Source organism: Macaca thibetana, chromosome 9 (genome assembly GCF_024542745.1).
Source record: "Macaca thibetana thibetana isolate TM-01 chromosome 9, ASM2454274v1, whole genome shotgun sequence".
Classification (NCBI taxonomy): Eukaryota; Metazoa; Chordata; class Mammalia; order Primates; family Cercopithecidae; genus Macaca; species Macaca thibetana.
Genome location: NC_065586.1, coordinates 112,751,696 through 112,773,868, shown reverse-complemented (window position 1 = coordinate 112,773,868; position 22,173 = coordinate 112,751,696). Strand labels below are relative to the sequence as shown.

The window sequence follows — 22,173 nt, the reverse complement described above, 5'->3', positions numbered from 1 at the left end:
CTGTCTGGGGAGAGCCTGGCAGAGCACTTAACCAGGAGTACCTGAGATGCCTCGATGCTCCTCCGTGACTGAAGGCCAGTGGGTGCCACGGGGAGAAATGGAGCTGGTGCTCGGCTCCAGCATCGCAGGGTTTGCTGTCAGCATGATTTTACTCGTGAAGGATTGAATGGGATCGATAAAGGATACATTTTTCACAATCTGAGGCTTAATTTGCCTGAAAACTTGGCTAATTTTTGAGAGCTCAGTACATGTTGTATTAGCCTCGCTTGGCTGTATTTTATGAATGCCATTTTTTAAACCATCTAGATGGCTTTAGAAAACCAAATGCCAGCCGGGTGCAGTGGCTCACACCTGTAATCCCAGCACTTTGGGAAGCCGAAGTGGGCAGATCACGAGGTCAGGAGATCGAGACCATCCTGGCTAAAATGGTGAAACCCCATCTGTACTAAAAATGCAAAAAATTAGCCGGGCGTGGTGGCGGGCGCTACTCGAGAGGCTGAGGCAGGAGAATGGCGTGACCCCGGGAGGCGGAGTCTGCAGTGAGCCGAGATCGTGCCACTGCACTCCATCCAGCCTGGGCGACAGAGCAAGACTCTGTCTCAAAAAAAGAGAAAAGAAAAAAAGAAAACCAAATGCCCATTACAAAGTGTGCAGCAGGCTCATCTGGAGCCCGTGCTGGGAGCAGGAGAGAGGCCCCGAGTTTGGGGATCTGTCCCAGGCCCACAGGAACTCTTTAATCAAGGGATGCCTCCCTCTCCACTCTAAACCAGGCCCTGATTTAGAAGAACTTGGAGCTGGCCTGGTGTTTGCAATTCGAATCCCCAGAGAAGCTGTTTTGTAAACACTGTGTTCTTGGCTGAAAGAGGCCAGAGGTCAAGGGTGCTTTACTGGATAACCAGCAGCAGAGGGGTTTCTAGGACAATTCCAGATCAGCAGCACCAGCTTAGGGACTGAACAATCCAAAAATTGGGAGGGGGCAGCAGAGCCACGGACAGCGAAGCCTTCCCCTGTAACATCGGGGGCTGCCCTCCATCGCTCAGTTATCATTTGCTGAGTACTGAGTCTCCCACTTGGCGTGTAGCCTTCATTATCACCTACTGTGTGCTGGCTGATGATACATTGGAGACTCAGTCCTTGTTCTGCCCACAAGGAATTTAAGCCAACTATTAATATCCCCATTTTATGGACGAGGAAACTGAAGCCCAGAGGGTCGATTTGCCCAAACTCCCACCTTGGCGGTGCCTTGCCGCCCCCCAGGTGCCCTTTCACAGCACCCTTCTCATCTTGAAACATTCCATTATTCTGCTCTTTCCACCTTCCCTGTAAATTGTTAAATCTCTAAGGTCTGAGGGTTCATTTCAGACTGCAAGAAAAGAATTGTGGGAACTGCAAGCCCCTTAACCTCTCCTGACCTGATTTCCTTCTCCGAACATAGGGACAATGATTTGTGCCCTGTCACAGCCACACAGGCGTCCCCGCCACTCAGCACCCCAAGCCACAGGAGGAACGGAAGTTGTCCCTGTGTTCATGGAAAAGGCAGCACAGGGGTTTGCCAGGCCCAGATGCGCCACCTTGTGGCCGCAATGCATATTGGCTTCAGCTGGGTCAGGATATGGCCCCCAGTCCATTTATCCAGGGTCCATGTTAGGAAAACATACCCCAAATTCCTTGTATCAGACAAAATTCCTTGATGTGGAATTGTTTAACTGAATGCACTGCAGGCTGTTTGGCAGATAGCTTCCTCCCTGGGGCAGCAAAGCTGGGAAACTAGGCGATTTCATTAACCCATTCTCCAAAAAATGTGACCAGGGTAGGGTCACATTTGTCCACATTCTCGTCCCTCAGTTTTTTTCACGTGGAAAATGAGGATAATAATTCCACCTAATTCCAAGGGTGGTTGTGAGAATCTCATCAGGGCAGGCTTTTCAGCTGGGCACAGGCTAAGCCGAGGAATAGAGGAAGGCTGGTGGAAATTGCTTTCTCTGGGAAGAACTGGCTTTGTGATTCCTGACGTTGTATTGACTTATTTTGGTCAAATGTCACTAATGTTCCATCCCTAAATCTCCTCATGCTATTGCCTCCACTGACTGCAGATGACTCTCTGCTTTTTCATGCTTTCTTACCCGTCGTCATTTTCTTTCTGTCGGCCACTAGCTAAGGAACACATACGGCGTAATCGGCAGAGTCGGACCTTTTTGGTGGAGAATGTCATAGGAGAAATCTGGTCCGAGCTGGAGGAAGGTAGCGTCCTTCAATGTCCTTTGCTCTTGCTGGATTTTCCTGTGCTGCTTGCGAAAAGCCATTCCCATTTGTCCCTTTTGCACTTTTGGAAAATGTTCAAACTCAGTGGGTTTTAAAGACCACTCACACAGGGAGAGCTCTTTTGGGAGCTGTTATTTTGCATGTTGTAAAACCAAGTAGGGATTGGAACTGATCAGTTCCAGAGTAAGTCTTATGTGAAACGCAGATGATTTTAGGGCACTCACTGTTCACGTGGCAGGAAACTGCCCACTAAGTATGTGCCAGGTATGCAGCAATGTGTGAATCTTAGATTCACTCACCTGGGTTCTCCATCATCCATGCCTAAATGTCCTCCTGGGCAGATTGCATTCTCTTTAGTCATGGTTAACTCCTGGAGCTGCTAATTAGCAAAACCATTGTGCTAATGAGAAGTATAGAGGGCACTTCACTGGGTCTACCTAGTTACCATCCACCAGCTTGTTTCAGATGGGGTTGGCAAACTGTGTAAAAGATGGCTGTTTTTGTGCCAGGTGACAAGTATGTGGTTGTGGACAGTGGCGGTGGCACCGTAGACCTGACAGTCCATCAGATCCGGCTACCAGAGGGACACCTTAAGGAACTGTATAAAGCAACAGGTGAGCCCCTGCAGAGCTGATTTTCTTATACCTGAGCCATTGCCAGGCAGTTCTGTTTTCACTTGTTTCAGATAACTCTGTTTTATTCTCTTGAATGCCACTAACATGTGGGATCGTAGGCGGTGGAGGATACTAATGTCTGCTTGAAATTGGAAAGCAAAATGCAATTAAACATTCTTTAAAACACAAACCACCACAACTTGGGTTTTGGCTTAAAGTGAGCCTGTTTCAGATCCTGGCCAAGGGCGTTGGTTTCTGAAAATTCTGAAAGGATGAGATGGTAACTTGATGTTACCCATGACCGTGCTAAGGTGAACTTTCTAGGGAGGCCTCACCTTGTCTTGGATCAAGATTGCCAAACCACTGGCCAGGTGTGGTGGCTCACGCCTGTAATCCCAGCACTTTGGGAGGCCAAGTGGGCAGATCGCTTGAGGTCAGGAGTTAGAGGCCAGCATGGCCAACATGATGAACTAAAAATACAAAAATTAGCTGGGCATGGTGGTGCATACCTGTAGCCCCAGCTACTCAGGTGGTTGAGGCAGGAGAATTGCTTGGACCCAGGAGGCAGAGGTTGCAGTGAGCAGAGATTGCACCACTGCACTCCAACTTGGGTGACAGAGCAAGACTCTCAAAAAAAGATTGCCAAACCAAAGAACATGCTGTTTCCCTTTTGGGAGGCTGGAGGGGAAAGGATAATGAGTAATTAGAGGATCACACAGGGACAAGACCAGGCCTGCTGATTTTCCTCCCCCAACCCTTGGATGTCAGGTTGGAATACCATGATGATCTTAGTTAGATAAAAGTATTGATTTTTTAAAAGAATGTAATTGATTTAAAATAGATTGTTGGCTGGGAGTGGTGGCTCATGCCTGTAATCCCAGAACTTTCAGAGGCCAAGGCAGGTGGATCACCTGAGGTCAGGAGTTTGAGACCAGCCTGACCAATATGGCAAAATCCTGTCTCTACTAAAAATACAAAAATTAGCCGGGCATGGTGGTGTGTGCCTGTATCCCAGCTACTCAGGAGGCTGAAGCAGGAGAATCGCTTCAACCCAGGAGGCGGAGGTTGCTGTGAGCCAAGATTGTGCTACTGCACTCCAGCCTGGGCAACAGGGATGAAAACTCTGTCTCAAAAAGAACAAAAAACAAAAGGAAAAACAAAAATAAAATAATAAAATAAAAGATTGCTGACAAGAGATTTCTGTAGGGAAAAGTTTTTTTTTGCATGGAAAGCAAAGCAGCGCAGGGTTCTGAAGTGTAAGTAAACACTTATAGCTGCAGTCCCATTGCTAAGCGGGTCAGAGATGAACAGGTGGGCCTGTTTCTCAGAGTCTGCATTGGGTTTCCAGTGGTTTTTAACACCACAGCCTCCCTTTCTGTTCTCAACTCAGGCGGACCCTATGGATCCTTAGGAGTAGATTATGAATTCGAAAAACTTCTGTATAAAATATTTGGAGAGGATTTTATTGAACAATTCAAAATCAAACGCCCTGCAGCGTGGGTTGACTTAATGATTGCGTTTGAGTCTCGCAAAAGGGCAGCCGCCCCAGACAGAACTAACCCGCTGAACATCACCCTGCCCTTCTCCTTCATTGACTACTACAAGAAGTTCCGCGGGCACAGTGTGGAGCACGCCTTGCGGAAAAGCAAGTGAGTTGGGCTCATCGCCTCGGGCTCTGGACATTCTAGTGGGTGGATTGTGCTGATGGGAGAGAGGAAGGAAGTGTGGACTTCGGGTTCCAGTCCTACACACCGGCTCTGTGACCTTGGGCAAGGGATTCGACTTCTCTTCCCTCAGTTTTTTTTTTTTTTTTTTCTTGTGGAAAATAGGGATAATAATAATTCCATGTAATTCCAAGGGTGGTTGTGAGAATGCAATGAATTCATACATGTTGGGTGCTTGGAACAATGCCTGGGACCTGGCAAGTATTATCTATGTGTTTGCTAAAAACAGAGAAACTATGAAAGCAGCGAAGTTTAGTTTTGGCCCCTGCTGTATCCCCAGTGTCTAGCAGAGAGTCTGGTATGCAGTAGGTGCTCAGTAGATATTTGTGAAATTAATCCAGTGGGAGTCTAGGTTTCTTGCCACTCTGAGTCCCTTGACTGATTTTGTGTCTCAGCTGGTTGCAAAATGAATATATTTAGAAGATGGTTTAAAGCTGAATTTTAAAAAATAGATAAAAATAATAGATTTCTAATATTCTTAAACATTTTAAATATATATATATATACTATCCATCATGAAATGATGACTACAGACGGATTTACCTATCACATTTCATAATTACCTTTTTCTAATAAACCTTTTATAAGGGAACATGTCAGACATTTATCCTGTAAAATACCCCATTGTCCAGCTTCAACAACTGTCAGTTCCTGGCTAGTCTCAATCCAATTATTTTAAAGCAGATCTTAAGAGAGATTATCATTTCATCTATGTCAGTATGTACCGCTAAAGGAGACAAGTTTTAAATCACAACCACAATACCATGATAACACTTAACAGTAATTCCTCAATATTATCAAATATCTAGTTAACATTAACATTTTTCTATTTGTCTCATTTTTTTTTTTTTACTCTGTATTAACATCCGAATGAGGGCTGTACATAGCAGCTATCTGATACGCCCCTCGAGTCCCACTAACATAGGTTCCCCTCCTGGTTTTTCCTTCACAATTTATTAGATGGCAAAACTAGTAGTTTGTCCTTAGACTGGAGTTTCCTATAATCTTGGCTTTGCTTATCTCATGTCCATGGTGTTACACAGCAGTTCTATCCTGTGGCTTTTTTTTTTTTTTTTTTTTTTTTCCTTTTTGCAAGTTGGCAGATTGACTTAGAGGTTTAATCAGATTCAAGTTTGAATCTTTGGCATATCTGCCTGATGGGTGGTGGTTCCTCCTATTGCCTCCCATCAGGGGACACGAAGTGTCTGCCCATCTCTCCTTTTGTGATGTTAGCAGCCATTGATGACTATTGTTTGGTTCACTAATGCATTAGGGGCGGCCACGTGGCCACCATCTTGGTCCATCACTCTTTCTCATTTATTTTGCTAGAATACTCCCAGAGAGAGAAACTTGGCTCCTCAGTGGTTTGGTTGCCCTGAACTACAGCTCACTTAGGGAAGACAGGATAAATGGGTTGCTTTTCACCCTCCATTTATGAGTTAAAAAAAAAAAATCAATTTCCTAGTATCCACCAAAGTGTCCAATGAATTTTTCCTCCTGTGAGGGTATGAGGGGAGTATCATTAAAAATTTAAGGATTTAAGTATATTTGATGTATTTTAAACCATGACAGTTCCATCCTTATTGACATCCAAGCTGTCCTATCTCAGCCAGTAGGAGCCTCCTCACGTTGGCTCTGAGTCCCTTTGACACGACATTTGTGGTGGTCGACAGTGTCTTTGCCTTCTTGTATGTGAAGACACTCTTGGCTCATCTTGTACATTCCCTACCCCAGGCCTGGAATCGCCCAAGCCCTAGTTCCTTTTAGTGGAAACCAAAGCAGATTTCATGTCAGGTCTTCTTGCCCTTGGAGCAGGGCCAGTCTGGACCCTCTTCCTGGGCTGATGTTCTCTGCCCTGTTGGTCCCCCACAGAGGGCACTTGTCCTCTGTGTGGAACCCCAAGACCTACCTGCACAGTTCTGGGGCCTGTCAACCCTCCCACTAAGGAAACGGGCTACAGCCAGCCATGGGGTCATTCCATACCATACCGCATTGTCCTTTGGCCTGTGCCATGGAAAGGATTCTTTTCCAACACGTTCTAGATTCCCATCCAGCATCTAGAACGTGCGGCTGGGAAGCTGCTGGTGTGTGCTTTGCATCAGGGACAGAGGCGCCATTTGCTTGGCCTCCGAGAACAGGCGGGGCACGCCCTGTGGGTTTGGGAATACACAGTCCCTGGCATTTGCTTAGTGCCAGAAAGTTTCCAGAGCGCTTTCACAGACATGGCATTTAACTTCATCTTTACAACAACCCCTGTGAAGGAGGTAGGGCAAGTGCAGTTATCCTTGACTTCCAGACATGGAGACAGGGCTTGGAGAAAATGGAGTCTGATCTGCCCAAAGTCCCAGAGCCCCGCAGTGGTGATGGCCAGGCTGGAGCCCCACAATCCTGGATTCCTGTCCAAGGCTCTCTCTGCTCCACACTGCTGCTGCTGGACAGAGACCGTGAGGGCCAGCTAGTATAATTAGGCTTACTCTGTCACCTGACAGGTGCCTGGAGGGCTGAGGACATGCACCTGAGCACACACATTTGTAGCCGTAAGTAGCAGTACAATAAACTCTCCAGGGAGCCTTTAATGTGCTTGAATCCAAATATTGTTGGATTCAAAGTGTGATCCTGTAAAAGAGACAGTGAGCCCTTTATCTCCTTGTCTTTTGCACTAGACTTTGGCCTCCACTATCACAGGGGAAGGTCGGCCACAGCCAAACTTAAGATACAGAGAAGGGATTACATCTTAGCTTCTGAGCTTCTAAGGGTCCAGGTCCTGGCAGTTTAGGGTTTCCAAAGGTGCTTTTGATTTTCAACCCCCTTTCTGCCTGCTAAGTGTGACAGATGTTCTGCCAGGGCATGTGTCTATGCAGATAAGCCTGGGTATCATGTAGACCCTTACTGCCTGCTCTTCTCCATGCTACGCTCCTGCAGTGTGGATTTTGTGAAGTGGTCCTCGCAGGGGATGCTGCGGATGAGTCCAGATGCCATGAATGCCCTTTTTAAGCCGACCATCGACAGCATCATTGAGCATCTCCGTAAGTATCAGCCAGGGCTCGGCCACTCGGTGAGGCAGAACCGAGAAAGGGGACGGGCTTTTCCAGCATCACCAGCTGGTGCCTGTGGAGTCAGGTTGGCCTGGATCTGGGAGCCACAGGCAAGGGCCCCGCAGGATTGGGCAGGGCTTTGCCATGTATGTGAGAGGTTGCTGGGCATAGACTCTGGATCCCTCTCCTTGTACTGCAAAGCTGCTGAGAGCTTGTCTCACCCAGGCTTTCCGTTTGGCCTCAAAAGTCAGAGAGCTGGTAATGACAAAGAGGAAGAATTAAATAAACAAAACTTTAAAACAACAAAAAGATCAGAGGGCTGGAAGCTCTGAGGCAATGTTACCTGAGAGTGGCAGGCCCTAGGAAATGCATATTCTTTGCTTTACTGGGACATGTTAGACATCCTCACCCTGCTAGGGAAGAAGGAACTGTTGTGTGAACCAAAGGAAGTTCTGCAAGATGGCAAATGGAATCTGGTCATGTCATTATCCTGCTGCATTGGTGGCAGTACCCACGGACACATAGCAGACTCACCGGGGACTTTTTCAGTATCCCATCCCTCACCTACCAAATCAGACTCTCTAGGAGTGGGATGCGATTTTTATGAAAATCAGAGAATTCTATTTATAACAGCCTGCCTTGACTTACCCAACAGAACCACAGTTTGGAGAGCTTTAGGAGTATTCATTTATGCAAACCAAATTCTACTTAAAATTATCACCATGTATCTGTTAAAATGCATTTCTACTTAGCAGCAGCTCTGGCTTTTATTCCGTAACATGTTGGTGTGCAAACTCTCTTTCTTTAAAAGACCAGTTCTGGCCGGGCGCGGTGGCTCAAGCCTGTAATCCCAGCACTTTGGGAGGCCGAGACGGGCAGATCACGAGGTCAGGAGATCGAGACCATCCTGGCTAACCCGGTGAAACCCCGTCTCTAGTAAAAAATACAAAAAAATAGCCGGGCGAGGTGGCAGGTGCCTGTAGTCCCAGCTACTCGGGAGGCTGAGGCAGGAGAATGGCGTAAACCCGGGAGGCGGAGCTTGCAGTGAGCCGAGATCCGGCCACTGCACTCCAGTCTCGGCGACAGAGCAAGACTCCCTCTCAAAAAAAAAAAAAAAAAAAAAAAAACCAGTTCTGCAAAGATTCTGTTCAAGGAGCTCAGAGTAAGCCTGCTCTCCCATTGGCCCAAGTGGTCTTGTCCATTCCCCACAGATGCAGGCAGCCTAGTTCCCCCTTCCTTGCTGGCTTTTGGTGACAGGACATTCTCCCTGCCTCTTCCCTTCCAGGGGACCTGTTTCAGAAGCCCGAGGTGTCCACCGTCAAGTTCCTCTTTCTGGTGGGCGGCTTTGCCGAGGCGCCCCTCCTGCAGCAGGCAGTGCAGGCTGCCTTTGGGGACCAGTGCCGGATCATCATTCCCCAGGACGTGGGCCTCACCATCCTCAAGGGCGCCGTCCTCTTTGGTCTGGACCCTGCGGTCATCAAGGTTCGCCGGTCGCCGCTCACCTATGGGGTGGGCGTGTTGAACCGCTACGTGGAGGGCAAGCACCCGCCCGAGAAGCTGCTGGTGAAGGATGGCACTCGGTGGTGCACCGACGTCTTCGACAAGTTCATCTCTGCCGACCAGTCTGTGGCCCTGGGTGAGCTGGTCAAGCGTAGCTATACCCCGGCCAAGCCCTCCCAGCTGGTCATTGTCATCAACATCTACAGCTCTGAGCATGACAACGTCAGCTTCATCACTGATCCCGGGGTGAAGAAGTGTGGCACACTTCGCCTGGATCTCACGGGGACCAGTGGCACCGCAGTGCCCGCCCGGAGGGAGATCCAGACCCTTATGCAGTTTGGGGACACCGAGATCAAAGCCACAGCCATTGATATAGCCACTTCGAAGAGTGTCAAAGTTGGGATCGACTTCTTAAATTACTAACCCTCCCGCCCCGCTGCCTGCCCCCTGGGACTCAACTTATCTGCATCTGCTGACCTCAGCCTTGACTGTTCTTTCCCTAACCTTGACCCTCGCCATTGCCCATGTGAATTTCAGCAGGGAAGATGAGAACAATCAGGGCTGGAAATAATTAGTGACTTTTGAGGGCACACTGGAGTCAGAAAAACAGAAATTAAGATTAAGGTTTAGGCATAGAAGATTAAAGGATCCTGGAGGAGCAGCTAGTTTCATAGGTACAGAAGTGGTGAAACGGCCACGGAGAAGGGAATCAGTACATTGCTGCAGCAGTGGTTGCGCTGCTTTGAACAGATCTCCGTTAAGTAGAATTTAGGATGCCCTATTGCTGTCTTTCTAGATTTAAAATGACATCTTTGAACCAGGAGGAGATCTTCATCTGAGACTTTTCTTTCTAAAGTTTTTGGATGGCAGTCAATATAAAATGCCACCCATCTGTAGTTAATTTCTTTTCATCATCATGTGATTAAAAGTGGTGAATCAGTGGGAACTGGGAATGTTTTTAGCTGGTGGTAGAAGGCTGCCTACACCGGGCACTGTTTTAGGTTCTCATATAATTTAAATAGCAAGGAGGTTCGGGGAAGAATAACCGTAGCCTTGGGTAATCCACCAGGGCTTTTGCGAGTAGGAGAGCTGATACCTCACATTCTTAGCAGGTGAAAACTTGCCATGATGGAAATAGATAGTAAAGAGTTACTGACGTATCCCAAATTCTATGCTGTGGTATAAATTCCCAGCATGCCCAGCCCTGATTTCTGAGTTCATAAGTAATTCTAGTGAACCTTAGTAGGAATTCTGGGTAAGAAAATGAGGTTGCCTTTGGTCTTGTTTGCATCACCAAGCCCAGGCATCCAGAAGAGCCCCTCACCTTGAAAAGCAGATTTTAAATTAACCCCCGCCTTCCCACTCGCCTTCATCTCCCTAAGAGTTCTGGCCATTTAGTCCCACATTTTGAAAGGAATACATGGGTGAAATTTGGGAAGAGAATCTGTGCTATGCAATGTTTCATTAAAATCTTCAGTTTTTCAAGTCTCTCTCAAAATAATTTGTAGATCTATACTTGATGGATTAAGTCAGTTTTGTTTTTTTTTTCACAGCAGGCCTGTGGCTTGCCTGCATCAGAATTGCCTGGGTGCGTGTTGAAAACAGGTTCCTGGATCTGGGCCCTTTTTAACTGAGGCCAACTGCACCAGAATCTGCATTTGTAGTGTAGACTGCATCATGGTTCAACTGAAATTCGAGAAATACTAACTTGAGATTTCGTTCAAGTTCACACACAGACCACAGCCCACACTCTGCAGGTGTTCCCTTTGGGCTCCCTTAGAAAGAGTGCTTACACGTGAAGGTGACCCCATACCTTGCCCTCTTGGTCAATGGGATTGGGCCTCCACCTGGCTTGGAGATGAGATGGCACTTTTAACCCTCACAGGAAGGGCCAGGGGAGGGAAAAAATTGCAAGAAAGGGACACCAAGAACAGAGCTGACTGAGGAACCAACTGGAGGGCCTTCACTCTCTCCTTCCCCACTGTACAAAACCAGTTTTCTGCAATATTCAGGAGCCAAATGAGGAAAAAGAATCAAGAATCTGACTCACAGCCCATCTGATCTGTTCAAAGCTGTTTTTTCCACCTGCTGAAATTCATTAAATCACTGGAGGCATGCATAATGAATGGAGAATGAGCGAACTTCCAATGCAACTTGGATTCACAAACCCATTATCATAGCCAATATGCAGATTTTAAAAGCATTTCACATTTCATTTGACCATGTCTTCTTTTTCACATCGCCTGCTGCAGAACTCCCTACTAGAATGTGAAACACGAACAAACCACAGAACTAGAGAGTGCTGGTTAGTCACATAACTTGGTAGCGGGATTGTGTATCCAGGCACAAAGGTGTCTTTGCTAGTGTTCTCTTGCTCCCTGCCCTGCTTCCAACGCTAAATGGTATGGGTCTTTCTTTGTTGCCAGCCATATTCTACAAATAAGACTTTTCAATGTAGTTATGAGTAATATAATTTTATGTACATATAATGTTAGAATATTGTACAGAATCTTTGTTTCTATGATGCGCTTTTCTTGTTTCAAAAAGGAAAATGATCCTTGATTTTTGTTGATGATACTTTTGTTACTGTCCTTAATTTTCCACAGTTTGATTTCTTAATTGTGCTCACTAAGCATCAGTTTGTGCTGATGCCAAGCTATGGACTATGTACGCAAGACTGAGCAATAGACAGAGGTGCCTAGGGTCAGAACACACTGAACATACATGGACCACCTGGATCAGGAGCCTCATCAGACCCTTCTCCATGCACATCCTTCCCAAAGAGTCACAGATTCCATTGAAAGGAGCAGATTCTATCAATTCTCCTGTGCAGACTTTAAGAGCTGAATGTTCTTGGTCTGGAAGCAATGTGACTGCGCAGAACAACCTAAGAAACGCTTGCGTCCTCAGGGGTCGTTGACCTCTCCTTCCGGGACAGAGCAGTCACTCTGAGGGCAAAGCGTGGTCCACTGTGTGTGACGTTTTCAGGATGCTAGGGTCAAAGAAGGAAACCAAGTGGTACATAAGCCCATCTTTTCTGCTTGGCTAAGTGTAAGTGTGAGTAACATGGCCAAGCCCCTCTTTTTTGGGCTAATGTTAAGCCTTTCCCGCCTTGCATTAACGCTATCTCCCTGTGTACTGTTTCTCTTAAATGAGCAGATAGAAATCTGCAGTGTTGGCAGACAGGTGATGGAGAGGATGATAATTTTATCTTTTGGCCATAGAGTTGCAGCCCCAGTTGTCAAAGTCCTTAAACAAAACCCCCAAATCCATCCCTCCTTCCCTACCCCCACTGGAATATTCTAGAATAAGAGCACTGGATAAGTACACTTGAACACATTTTTCTAATCTTAGAAAGCATCTACAAGGCCTGTTGTCTTGACCCATTACTCAATTGTCCCCGACATATTATCTGATATTCACCTTTCTAGGAAGCAGAATCATCAAAGCTTTCCCTTGTAACTGCCCTTTCCGAACACAGCAGGCATGAATAAATGCTGAATAACAGACAGGTTACAGACAGGAGGGGAAACAGGAGGAACCATACAACTGTTTTTGCAAAATGATGGCTGAGTCCAGATTATAGAGGCTGCCTTACCCTTAGAATGTTATTTAGACCAAGTTTAGCTTTTAGAGTCCAGGTCTGGTTAATTGCCAGGGTGGCAAAGAATCGCATGCACCAATGTAAACAGGAGTCAAAACGCATTATTAGTCAAAGATCGAATTTCACATTGTAGAAATGTATAGCTGTGATTAAGCTGCATATGTATGCTGGGAAATGGCTTAAGTGGATGGCTAGTATAAAAGTTGTTGGCCATAACGTCACACCTCTCATCTGCTTGAAATATGGACCACTATTCTAAAATATCAGCTACTGGGGTCTCGTTCACTACAAGATAAATTCAAACTTCACAGAACTTTGCAGCAGTTCGCCACCAGACAGGATTGTGTCTGCAAACTCTTGTCTTCACAGATGCCTAATAAAGCAAAACTCTGAATCTCATGTGGCCCAGATTGTTTTTCCCCCATCCTGGGTTTGTAAACCGCATGACGGACACATCAGTACTGACCTCCTTCTCTACCCCATCTCAGGTGGTGGAGAGAGAGTTTCAGTTTTTTCCAGGTGCTGTACCTTTTATTAAGTTATTCTAACAAGACTAGGTCCTCTGTTTGCTGGGAACCAAGGCCCCATCGATATGCACAGAGCCCCTTTTCTCTAGAAGAAAGTGATCTAGCCAGAAGGAGGGCAGGTAAGCAGAGTGACCACTGCCAATGCCACTGCACCCCAGTGAAAGCCACTAAAACATGCAGAAGGCCTGGCCGGGCTCTTGCCCCTGGGCATCCCAGCCTTCACGTGAAACTGGCTGTGTCCAGAGCCTACACCTGAGTCACCCTCCAGCTTTGGCTCTGAAAGCTTCCTGATGGCCCGAGGTATTTCTAAATGGGGTGATAAAAGCGAGGTATAAATGGTGGTAGGCTCCACCAGCCTTCATTTGCAGTTCAATTTTTACACAGGTAGAGGTAGGGAAGGCCGGGAGGTGCCGCAAACAAGCGTGTCCTGGAAGTAGCGCAGCTTCAGCGTCCTTTTCTGTAAAGGGAGCAGCCAGCGCGTGCCCGCTCCCACAAAATCTGGTTCATAGGGCGGACATCTTGGTGGGTTTCAATCCAATGAGAGGAAGTCTGGGTGCCCCACCAAGGGTGATTAGAAAGAAGGATGACTCACCTTCCCCAGGTGCACAGCCACTCTTCTCTGCCTTCACCTGCCTGGGCCACCTGAAAATCTGCCTCTCCTAACAGGAGACAGTGAGGGAGGGGCTGCCAGGCCCAGGAAGCTCCTGTATTGGAGGCGCCAGGGCCCCCAGGCCTCGCCTCCTCCCGCCCACTGCCGGCCCCGCCCCCCTGTTACCGCCCACCCGCTTCCCTCGCCAGACCAGCAGGCCCAGCCGCCGCCGGGTCTACACCCGCAAAAACGCCCGCTTTGACCTAGAGCCCTCTGCATACCCTGTCCCTGGCTGGGGCAGCCAAGGCGCGGAGGACAGCTCCGAGGCCAGATGTTTGCTGCGCAGATGCCCGACTTTACACCGGCGGGGCGGGCTGTGCCGGGCGCTGGGGGAAGCGCCCCAGAGTCACTCAGTTCACCCACCTTCCAGGTGGGACCCCGGGAAGAGTGGGGGAGGGGCAGGCTGGCAGCGGTGGGGGCTTTGTGCTCCACGGGGTGAGCGCACAAAGGCCTGGTGGAAGGCAGGGATCCTGGGCGGCCCGGCAGAGGCCAGGTGGGCGCCGGATACAGCCAGCCCCGCCCAGGTGAGCGCTGGGGTGGGATTGGAAGAGGGTGATAGGAGGGGTCCTGCTGGTACTTTCTACCCCCTCCTAGCCCCCTTTCTCAGGGCACCGCCTCTCACCCCACCCTCCTCCCTGCCCACCTCCTCCAGGCAGGCTTTTACCCCAGCTGATGCTTTTGGGCAACATATCCTGTCCCTGGGAGTTTAGAGGTCACCTGTTCACACCCCCTTTCACTCTGGAACCCTGAAACAGTTACCTCACCTCTCTGTGCCTTGTTTTTCTCATTTATAAAATGGAGGTTCCAACAGGAACTCATTCTTAGGGAAGCTGTGGGGATTAAAGGAGAATGCGGTTCTGCTGCAACTGCATGGGCATAGCCCGTGTTCCCTGTCTGTTGCCTTTTTAAATCGGGAAATGGGTATAATATAGCATTTATATCATGGGGCTGTTGAGAGGACTGAACAAGCGTAGAAAGCTTTCAGAAAAGTAAGCAGGTGGTCAGTATGGGTGGGACATGGTCTCACAGCCAGGTCTGTCTGACTCCAGGCTCAGTGCTTCCTCCCAGGAGCCAGGTACGTGATGCCGTTAGACCGGCCTAGACGTGGCACAGTCCTCACTGCTGTCAGCCTGGCAGGGGCTGAACTGCCTTAACCATCCCCATCAGTGCCGACTAAGCCATGACTGTGGCCCTCCCCTCTACCCTGAATCCTCTTCTTCCAGCCTCAAGGGCATTGCTTTACAGAGATGAACTGGCTCAGCAGGCAGGACTTGGCAAGGCCTCAGCCCACTTGGGGGGAATGACCAGCGATGCCCAAAGAGGGAAGGTGTCTTATTGCAGAAACAGCATTCACATAAACTGATGTTTCAGTGGAGCCCGCTGAAGCAGAGGGTGGCCTCTGCTTACCCTCCTTGGACTCCATGTCTGCCTTTTGGGACTTCCTGATTCCTTCGAGCCAGAACTCCTTCTCCCTTGTGCGTGCGTGCGTGCATGTGTGTGTGTGTGTGTGTGTGCCGGAGAATGCGGGGGGGCCCCTGTGCATTGCAGGATGTTCGGTAGCATTCCATCCCCCACTTCTGACAGCCAAATATGCCTCTGGACATTGTCAGATGTTCCAGGGGTGATGGTGGGGGCTGGCAACCATCACCACTGCAACCTGATTTCACCTGGATCAAGAAGGGGGTCTGGGGGTGTGTGGGCCTCATCTCTCTCCTCCCCTGAGGTTCGTGAACCTCACACAGGGGCTTCTGGGCTTGCTCAGCTTTGCATTTCCAGCCTGTATCATGTTTCACAGCCATAGTATGAGTCTAGTTCACAATTATTGGATGGCTGGAGGTTGGATGGAGGGGAGGGTGCTTCCGGGGAGAGGAGACACTGGGAGGTGTGATCTACAGACTGTTATCCAAGTTAACAGAAAAGGTGATGGGCCCTTGGTCATAGGTCATTGGTTTATGACTGAAGCCAGCTATGTCACTGCCTTTGGGTAAGATGGTGCCTCTCAGGCCTAACCCCTGGCAGTCATTCTTCCACTTCCAAGAGCTTGTGCACACTCCATAGTAATTCCTTAAGGTAGAGACTTTTGATGAGATCATTTCATTCCCTCTTCCCTCCACTAACAGAGAGCGAAATCATGGAGCCTTCCAAGACCTTCATGAGAAATCTGCCAATCACACCAGGCTACAGCGGTAAGTGTGGATGTGCCCTGCAGCTGTGCCCGGCAGGGGAACCTGTGTCCTGGTCTCTGTCCCTGCCTTGACCCACTGTCTGTGTCTGTGCAGCCAACTGGACCAGTCTAGGCGTTCTAGCTTTTGAGACATGCATTGAGAGCATTCCATCGCTGAAGATGGCTGATGGCTGGGTTCTGAGAGGCAGAACTTAGACCACATGTCCCAGAACATGGCCTGGTATGCAGAGGAAGCACTTAATGCCTGTTGAAAGAATCTGGACCAGGATAGACACAATGTGATGAGGATAGACACACGAATAAGTAGAGGCCCTGTCCTCCCCAAGTTTTCTCAAGTCCTCCACAAAGGTTATCCTTGTGCTCCCATCCTTTCCTGCATCCCCTAAAGGAAGGCTGACCAACAGCCCTGGTCTACCTGGAACTGCCTTTGTCCTGGGACTGCCTGGGACTTTCCTTAACACTGAAAATCTTGCATTTGGGAAACTCCTCAGTCCTTGGCAAACCAGGACAATTGGTTGCCCTACCTAGAGGCTATTCCTCCTCAGGCTTCTGGGCTACTGAGAACTTACTAAGTCATATCCCTGTGGGTGACAAACCCAGTGGTCCCCACAGACCCTTGGCTCTCCCATACAGCCGTTCTCAGGAGGAGTGGTGCTAGGGGGATATTCCAAGGTTGCCCAGCCTCACCCCGGTCCTAACAGCTGGTTGAGAATGGGCTTTGGGTTCTGACAAGCTGAGGTTCGAATCTGTTTGGCCACTGTCAATGAGACTGTTAAGTAACTTGCCTCTCTGTGGTAAGTACAACATTCTATAAAATGGATGTATTAGTTTTCTAGGACCACTGCAACAAATTGCCACAAACTAGGTGGTTTAAAGCAATGGAAATGCATTCCCTCACAGTTCTGAGGCCAAATGTCTGAAATTGAGGTGCCCGCAGGGCCATGCTCTTTCTGAAGGCGCTAGGGAAGGATCCCACCTTTGCTTCTTCCAGCTTCTGGTGGCCCCAGTGTTCTTGGCTTGTGGCAGCATCTCTCCAGTCACTTCATCCTCACATGGCATTTCCCCCTGTGTCTCAAGTCTCCCTCTTCTTTCAGGTGTAAGGACATCAGTCATTGGATTTAGGACCCACCCTAAATCTGGGATGATCTCATTTCTAGACCCTTAATTACATCTGATAAGTCCCTATTTGTAGATAAGAGCACTTTCACAGGTACCAGGGGTTAGGATTTGGATATATCTATTTGGAGGATACAGTTCAACCCACTACATGAGATACCATAAGATTGTTGTGAGGATTAAAGGAGCCAGCATACATAACCTACTTTAAATGTCTTGGTCCTTAGCGAGACTCGATAAAGGTAGCTTGTATGCTTATGTGTGTGCATATATGCACTAATATAAAACCTAGGCAGATCAAAGTAGGCCCTGATGGCAGGGAAACCACTGTGGCAAGGCCCCTAGGGTCTTCCTGATATTAGGATATCTTTTAATCGTCCAAGGGTTGGGGAGACTGGGCAATGTGTGGAAGGCTTCCAACACTGTCAAGATTAGTAATTAGATTCTTCCAGAGGGGGTTATTGTAGGGCTCAGGGGGTGAGGATTGCTACTTTCAACTCCAAAGTCAGGTTTTGTTTTCCTGGAGACCATGGCAAGAATGTTGGGCTTCCATAAGGAGAGAGATTTATTTATTTATTTTGCAGTTTAAAACCAAGTTCTTAACCAGTTTTCCTCATTTGTTCTGCAAAAAAAAAAAAAAAAAAAAAAAAAAAAAAAAAAAAAAAAAATTGTTTTATTGTGACAATGTTATAGTACTTAGGATTCAGCCTCCAGTTTAAGTAAATAGTTGTGTTTTACCCATACTAATTGTAATGATTATATGTTACTTGGTGGGAAATGGTGAAAATTTGTGCTAGGAGTGGGTCTTGCAGATAATGAATTTACCTTTTTGTGTAATAGGGCTCTGCTCTTAATAAGCCTGCAATTTCCTGATGGTCTGGCAAGAAAGATCCCAAATTGCATTTGGGAAGTGTCGAGGAAAATAAGCTTTCTCTCTAAAAAGATGAATAATTTCAATTACTCCTTAGACTATCATTTTGGCCCATTAAATGCTTTCCCCATTTTCCATCAGGCTGACATCAGGGGCTTTGCTATTCAAAGAGTATTACTGTCACCGCCTTTGTTGAAATGGGCCTTCCCTCCCCAGCTCCAAGGTCATTTTTTGTGACCTTGGGAGGGCCCAGTCACAGTGGAAACAACAGCACTGTTTGTATTAATGGCTTTTGGAAAAACGTAGTGTTGTTGGCTGAGGAAGAAATGCCAAAGGGTGGGCTGAAATGCTGGGGAGTTTAGGCGGGCTCTGAATTCCTTGCTGGCCAGTCTTGCTGAAGGCCGTGATTCCATTCGGCTCTTGCAGGCTTCATACCATTCCTCAGCTGCCAAGGAACGTCCAGGGAGGATGACATGAACCACTGTGTGAAAACCTTCCAGGAGAAAACACAGCACTATAAAGACCAGTTGCGGGAATTTTGCTGTGCAGTGGCCACTGCCCCAAAACTGAAGCCTGTCAACTCCGAGGAGATGGTCCTGCGGGCCCTGCACCAGTACAATCAGCAGCACCACCCCCTGCTCCTGGGTAGCAGTGTCCTGAAACCACTTCCCCTTACCCCTGGTCACCCATGCAGATTCTCACAGGCCAGCTGAGCTGCCCCAGAGTACCCAGAATCCCACACAGTTCCAAATCCCAGGGGTCAGTGCCAAACGCAAAGGCTCCATTTCTTAAAATGAGAAAGATACATTTCTTTTTCTTTTATTTTCTTTCTTTCCTTTTATTCCTTTCCTTCTTTTATTTTCTCTTCTCTTCTCTTCTTTTCTTTCTTTTCTTTCTTTCTGATGGAGTCTCACTCTGTTGCCCAGGCTGGAGTGCAGTGGTGCGATCTCAGCTCACTGCAACCTCTGCCTCCCAGGTTCAAGCGATTCTCCCACCTCAGCCTCCCAAGTAGCTGGGACTACAGGTGCGCGCCACCATGCCCGGCTACTTTTTGCATTTTTAGTAGAGACAGGGTTTCACCATGTTGCCGAGGGTGGTCTCGATCTCCTGACCTCAGGTGATCTGCCCGCCTCGGCCTCCCAAAGGGCTGGGATTACAGGCATGAGTCACAGTGCCTGGCCAGAAACAAACATTTCTAGGGGACAGAGCACAGTCCTGGTTACGGAAGAGGGTGCTGGTCTGAGAACTAGGAGACCCTAGGCAAGTCACAAGTTTTCAGGCCTCAACTTCTGGATCAGTGGATAACATTTTTTAGTTGCTTTCTCTGTGCCATGGTGTCTTTTCACAGAATGCAAATACGTAAAGAAACCTCTCCAGGAGCCTCCAATCCCTGGCTGGGCAGGCTACCTGCCGAGAGCCAGGGTCACTGAATTTGGCTGTGGCACGAGATATACTGTCATGGCCAAAAACTGCTACAAGGATTTCCTGGACATCACAGAGAGGGCCAAGAAAGCACATCTGAAACCATATGAAGAGTGAGTCTGGCTTGGGTCGGCACCCTAGGCACAAGATCAAAGGGAGAAGTGCAAACCCAGGACGGGGGTTTACCAGATATCCCTATCCCAGCACTAGGACGATTTGTGTGTGATTTGTCTTAGAAAAGGTGCCTCATTTGTAGTTTCAGGGCTTCCCCAGTAGGCAGCTGCCCCCTGCTTCTGACCTGCGCTCAGCATTTTCCAGCAGCTCTACCTGTGTTCTTTGCTGGTTTGCAGGGAGGGGCTGGGAGTAAAAACCAGCAGGGCTACCATCCTGGCAGTGGCTTATGGCCCAAGGGTGCTGAGTGGCCTCAGTTTTCTCTTCTGCAAAATGAGGAGGATGATCTTTCCCTTTAGAATAAATTGTAAGGAAATAAACATACCATGTTCATATATTTACTCTTATATATTGTATTTATATTTATTCTTATTCTATTCTGAAGGAAAGGTCCATAACTTCGTGACTTCTGTTCTCGTTTTAGAATATACGGAGTTAGCTCCACAAAAACTTCTGCTCCTTCTCCAAAAGTTTTGCAGCATGAAGAGCTGCTGCCAAAATATCCCGATTTTTCTATTCCAGGTGAGGAGGGCTGTCTCTTTCCTTCCTACTACTGTTTCAAAAAGGGGATGAAATGTGTGCAGTGGCCTTTCTGCTTAGCTGGGCCAGTTGCCTTCAACTCACACGGATGATTTCTCTCCTAGATGAAAGCTGCCCTGCCCTTGGGAGGCCCCTGAGAGAGGACCCCAGAACTCCGTTGACATGTGGCTGTGCTCAGAGGCCAAGTATACCATGCAGTGGGAAGATTTACCTAGAGCCACTGTCCTCCGCGAAGTATGCAGAAGGCTAGAAGCGCAGCGTCTCCCAGGGAGAGGTGAACTTTAAGTGGGGCTTCCGAAACCTGCCGTTTTCGTGTTGGCATCATGCCCAATGAGCAATAAAGAAATTTAATAACAAGAAGTTTTTAACTGCCGCCTGCATCCTGAGTGGTTGACAGTCGCATGTCATTAATGATAAAGACCTTTTTTTTTTTTTTTTTTGTCATGTGAGTATAAAGAGGCTGCTTCTCCGCATGCTGAAGTTTCTTGTGCGGGTTTTCTCCAGGTTATGTTGACCATGAGCTAGGGTTCCTAACCCCCGAGGTAACACTGCAGCCAGGCCAGGATCTTCACTGAAGACCTAGCCCAACCCTCTAACCAAACGGTCTCTGGGTCCTGGCATGTTACTGACAGCGACACAGATGCCACGCCCACCCCAGCCCTGGTTTTCCAGAATCCCGGTCCCCAGAAGGGTCCAGTTAGCAGATATCAGCTATATTGGTGTGATAGGGCTGCCTCCACAAAGTCCCACAAACTGAGTGGCTTAAGACAACAGAAATTTATTGTCTCACAGTTCTGGGGGCGGGAAGTCCAAAACTGGGGTGTTAGCAGGCCCCTGCTCCCTCTGAAACCCATGGGGGAATCCTTCCTTACCTATTCTTAGCCTGCTGTGTTTTGCAGCCATGTTGGCATTTCTTGCTACTAACTCCAGGCCCCCTGGGTGCCTCTCTATGCCTTCACACGGCCATCTTCTTACAAGGACATCAGTCGCACTGGATCGGGAGCATGCCCTACTCCACTGTGACCTCATTGTAACTCATTACACCTGCAATGACTCTAGTTCCAAATGAGTCACATAAAGTACGGGGACTAGGACTTTCACACGGTGTTTGTTTGTTTGTTTGTTTGTTTGTTTGTTTTTGAGGGACATAGTTCAAGCTGTAACACTGGATAACATGCTCTTGCCACTAGCAGGCACCCTGACCTCCCTCAGCAACCATCCGCATGCAGAAGAAACAAAAAAACAGCTCCTGGGACAATGAGACCGTTGTCATCCGCTCAGAAACATGCAGAGTCACACAAGGCAGCAAGCTGGGTCTGGGTCTGGAAGATTTTTTCCAAGGCAAGAATTTTCACCTGGACATCCTGGGCTACCATGATTCCATGGGTAGAAGTCAGAAGGTCAGAGAACTTTGATGAGAAAAAAAGTTACATCATTGTTTTCACTAACTTCCAGGCGAAATTTAGTATTTCCTTCCTTGATGAATGTAAGCCACGAACCACTGCAGGACCCGTCACCTTAGCCTGAGAGCAATCACGGATGTTTTTGTATCACGTGGCTCTGGCTGCAAACAGCTTGAATGATGTTAAAGCTCATCTCTTTATAATCATGGTGGTTAATTATAGTGGCTATATCTACTCTCTCACATACTGTTATTCAATATAAGAATAAAGAAACAAATGGCTGTTTTATAAATTTGTTCTTTTTAATATTTTGATAATATTTCAATATTGTTTCCCTTGTAATCTTATTTGCTTTAAACATTTGGAAATCTTGTTCTGACAAGAGGCCCATGGATTTCATTAGACAGCCGTGGGTCCCCACCACAGGCCTGGTTAAGAACCTTTGTCTAGAAAAACAACCAGGAATGTGTGTAAAGGGAGATGGTCACACAAAACCAGATAACGGCACCTTCCCCACAGGGTTCCGGATTATGGTACATTTCATTATTTT

General features: G+C 47.8%; 2 protein-coding genes and 1 long non-coding RNA gene across 9 annotated transcripts in view; 2 read left to right on the top strand and 1 right to left on the bottom strand.

The window, feature by feature from the left end:
* The window catches only part of HSPA12A (heat shock protein family A (Hsp70) member 12A), a 182,865-nt gene extending 169,727 nt beyond the window's left edge, over positions 1–13,138 (top strand). For 5 of the 6 annotated variants that reach the window (XM_050803961.1, XM_050803957.1, XM_050803962.1 and 2 more), the window contains 5 exons: positions 2,155–2,241; positions 2,772–2,876; positions 4,267–4,525; positions 7,523–7,626; positions 8,921–13,138. In XM_050803961.1, the coding sequence (XP_050659918.1) occupies positions 2,155–2,241; positions 2,772–2,876; positions 4,267–4,525; positions 7,523–7,626; positions 8,921–9,558 (1,193 nt within the window). In that variant the 3' untranslated portion in view covers positions 9,559–13,138. The remainder of the gene's footprint in view (positions 1–2,154; positions 2,242–2,771; positions 2,877–4,266; positions 4,526–7,522; positions 7,627–8,920) is intronic. The other variant, XM_050803960.1, reaches the window with a different exon arrangement.
* LOC126962701 (uncharacterized) lies at positions 11,591–14,220 on the bottom strand. Its single transcript, XR_007728780.1, has 3 exons — positions 14,137–14,220; positions 13,859–13,925; positions 11,591–12,127 (listed from the first exon to the last, which is right to left on the bottom strand). It is a non-coding gene; the product is annotated as an uncharacterized LOC126962701 (long non-coding RNA).
* C9H10orf82 (chromosome 9 C10orf82 homolog) lies at positions 14,091–20,580 on the top strand. Of its 2 annotated transcripts, none has more exons than XM_050804008.1 (6): positions 14,091–14,285; positions 16,036–16,101; positions 18,514–18,732; positions 19,436–19,622; positions 20,105–20,202; positions 20,325–20,580. In XM_050804008.1, the coding sequence occupies exons 2-6, from the start codon at positions 16,047–16,049 to the stop codon at positions 20,468–20,470; spliced, it is 705 nt and encodes a 234-aa protein (XP_050659965.1). In that variant the 5' UTR covers positions 14,091–14,285; positions 16,036–16,046; the 3' UTR covers positions 20,471–20,580. The 2 variants fall into 2 exon arrangements, with proteins under 2 accessions (XP_050659965.1, XP_050659964.1); XM_050804007.1 differs by lacking the exon at positions 14,091–14,285 and adding an exon at positions 14,354–14,439.
* Positions 20,581–22,173: the final 1,593 nt, after the last annotated feature.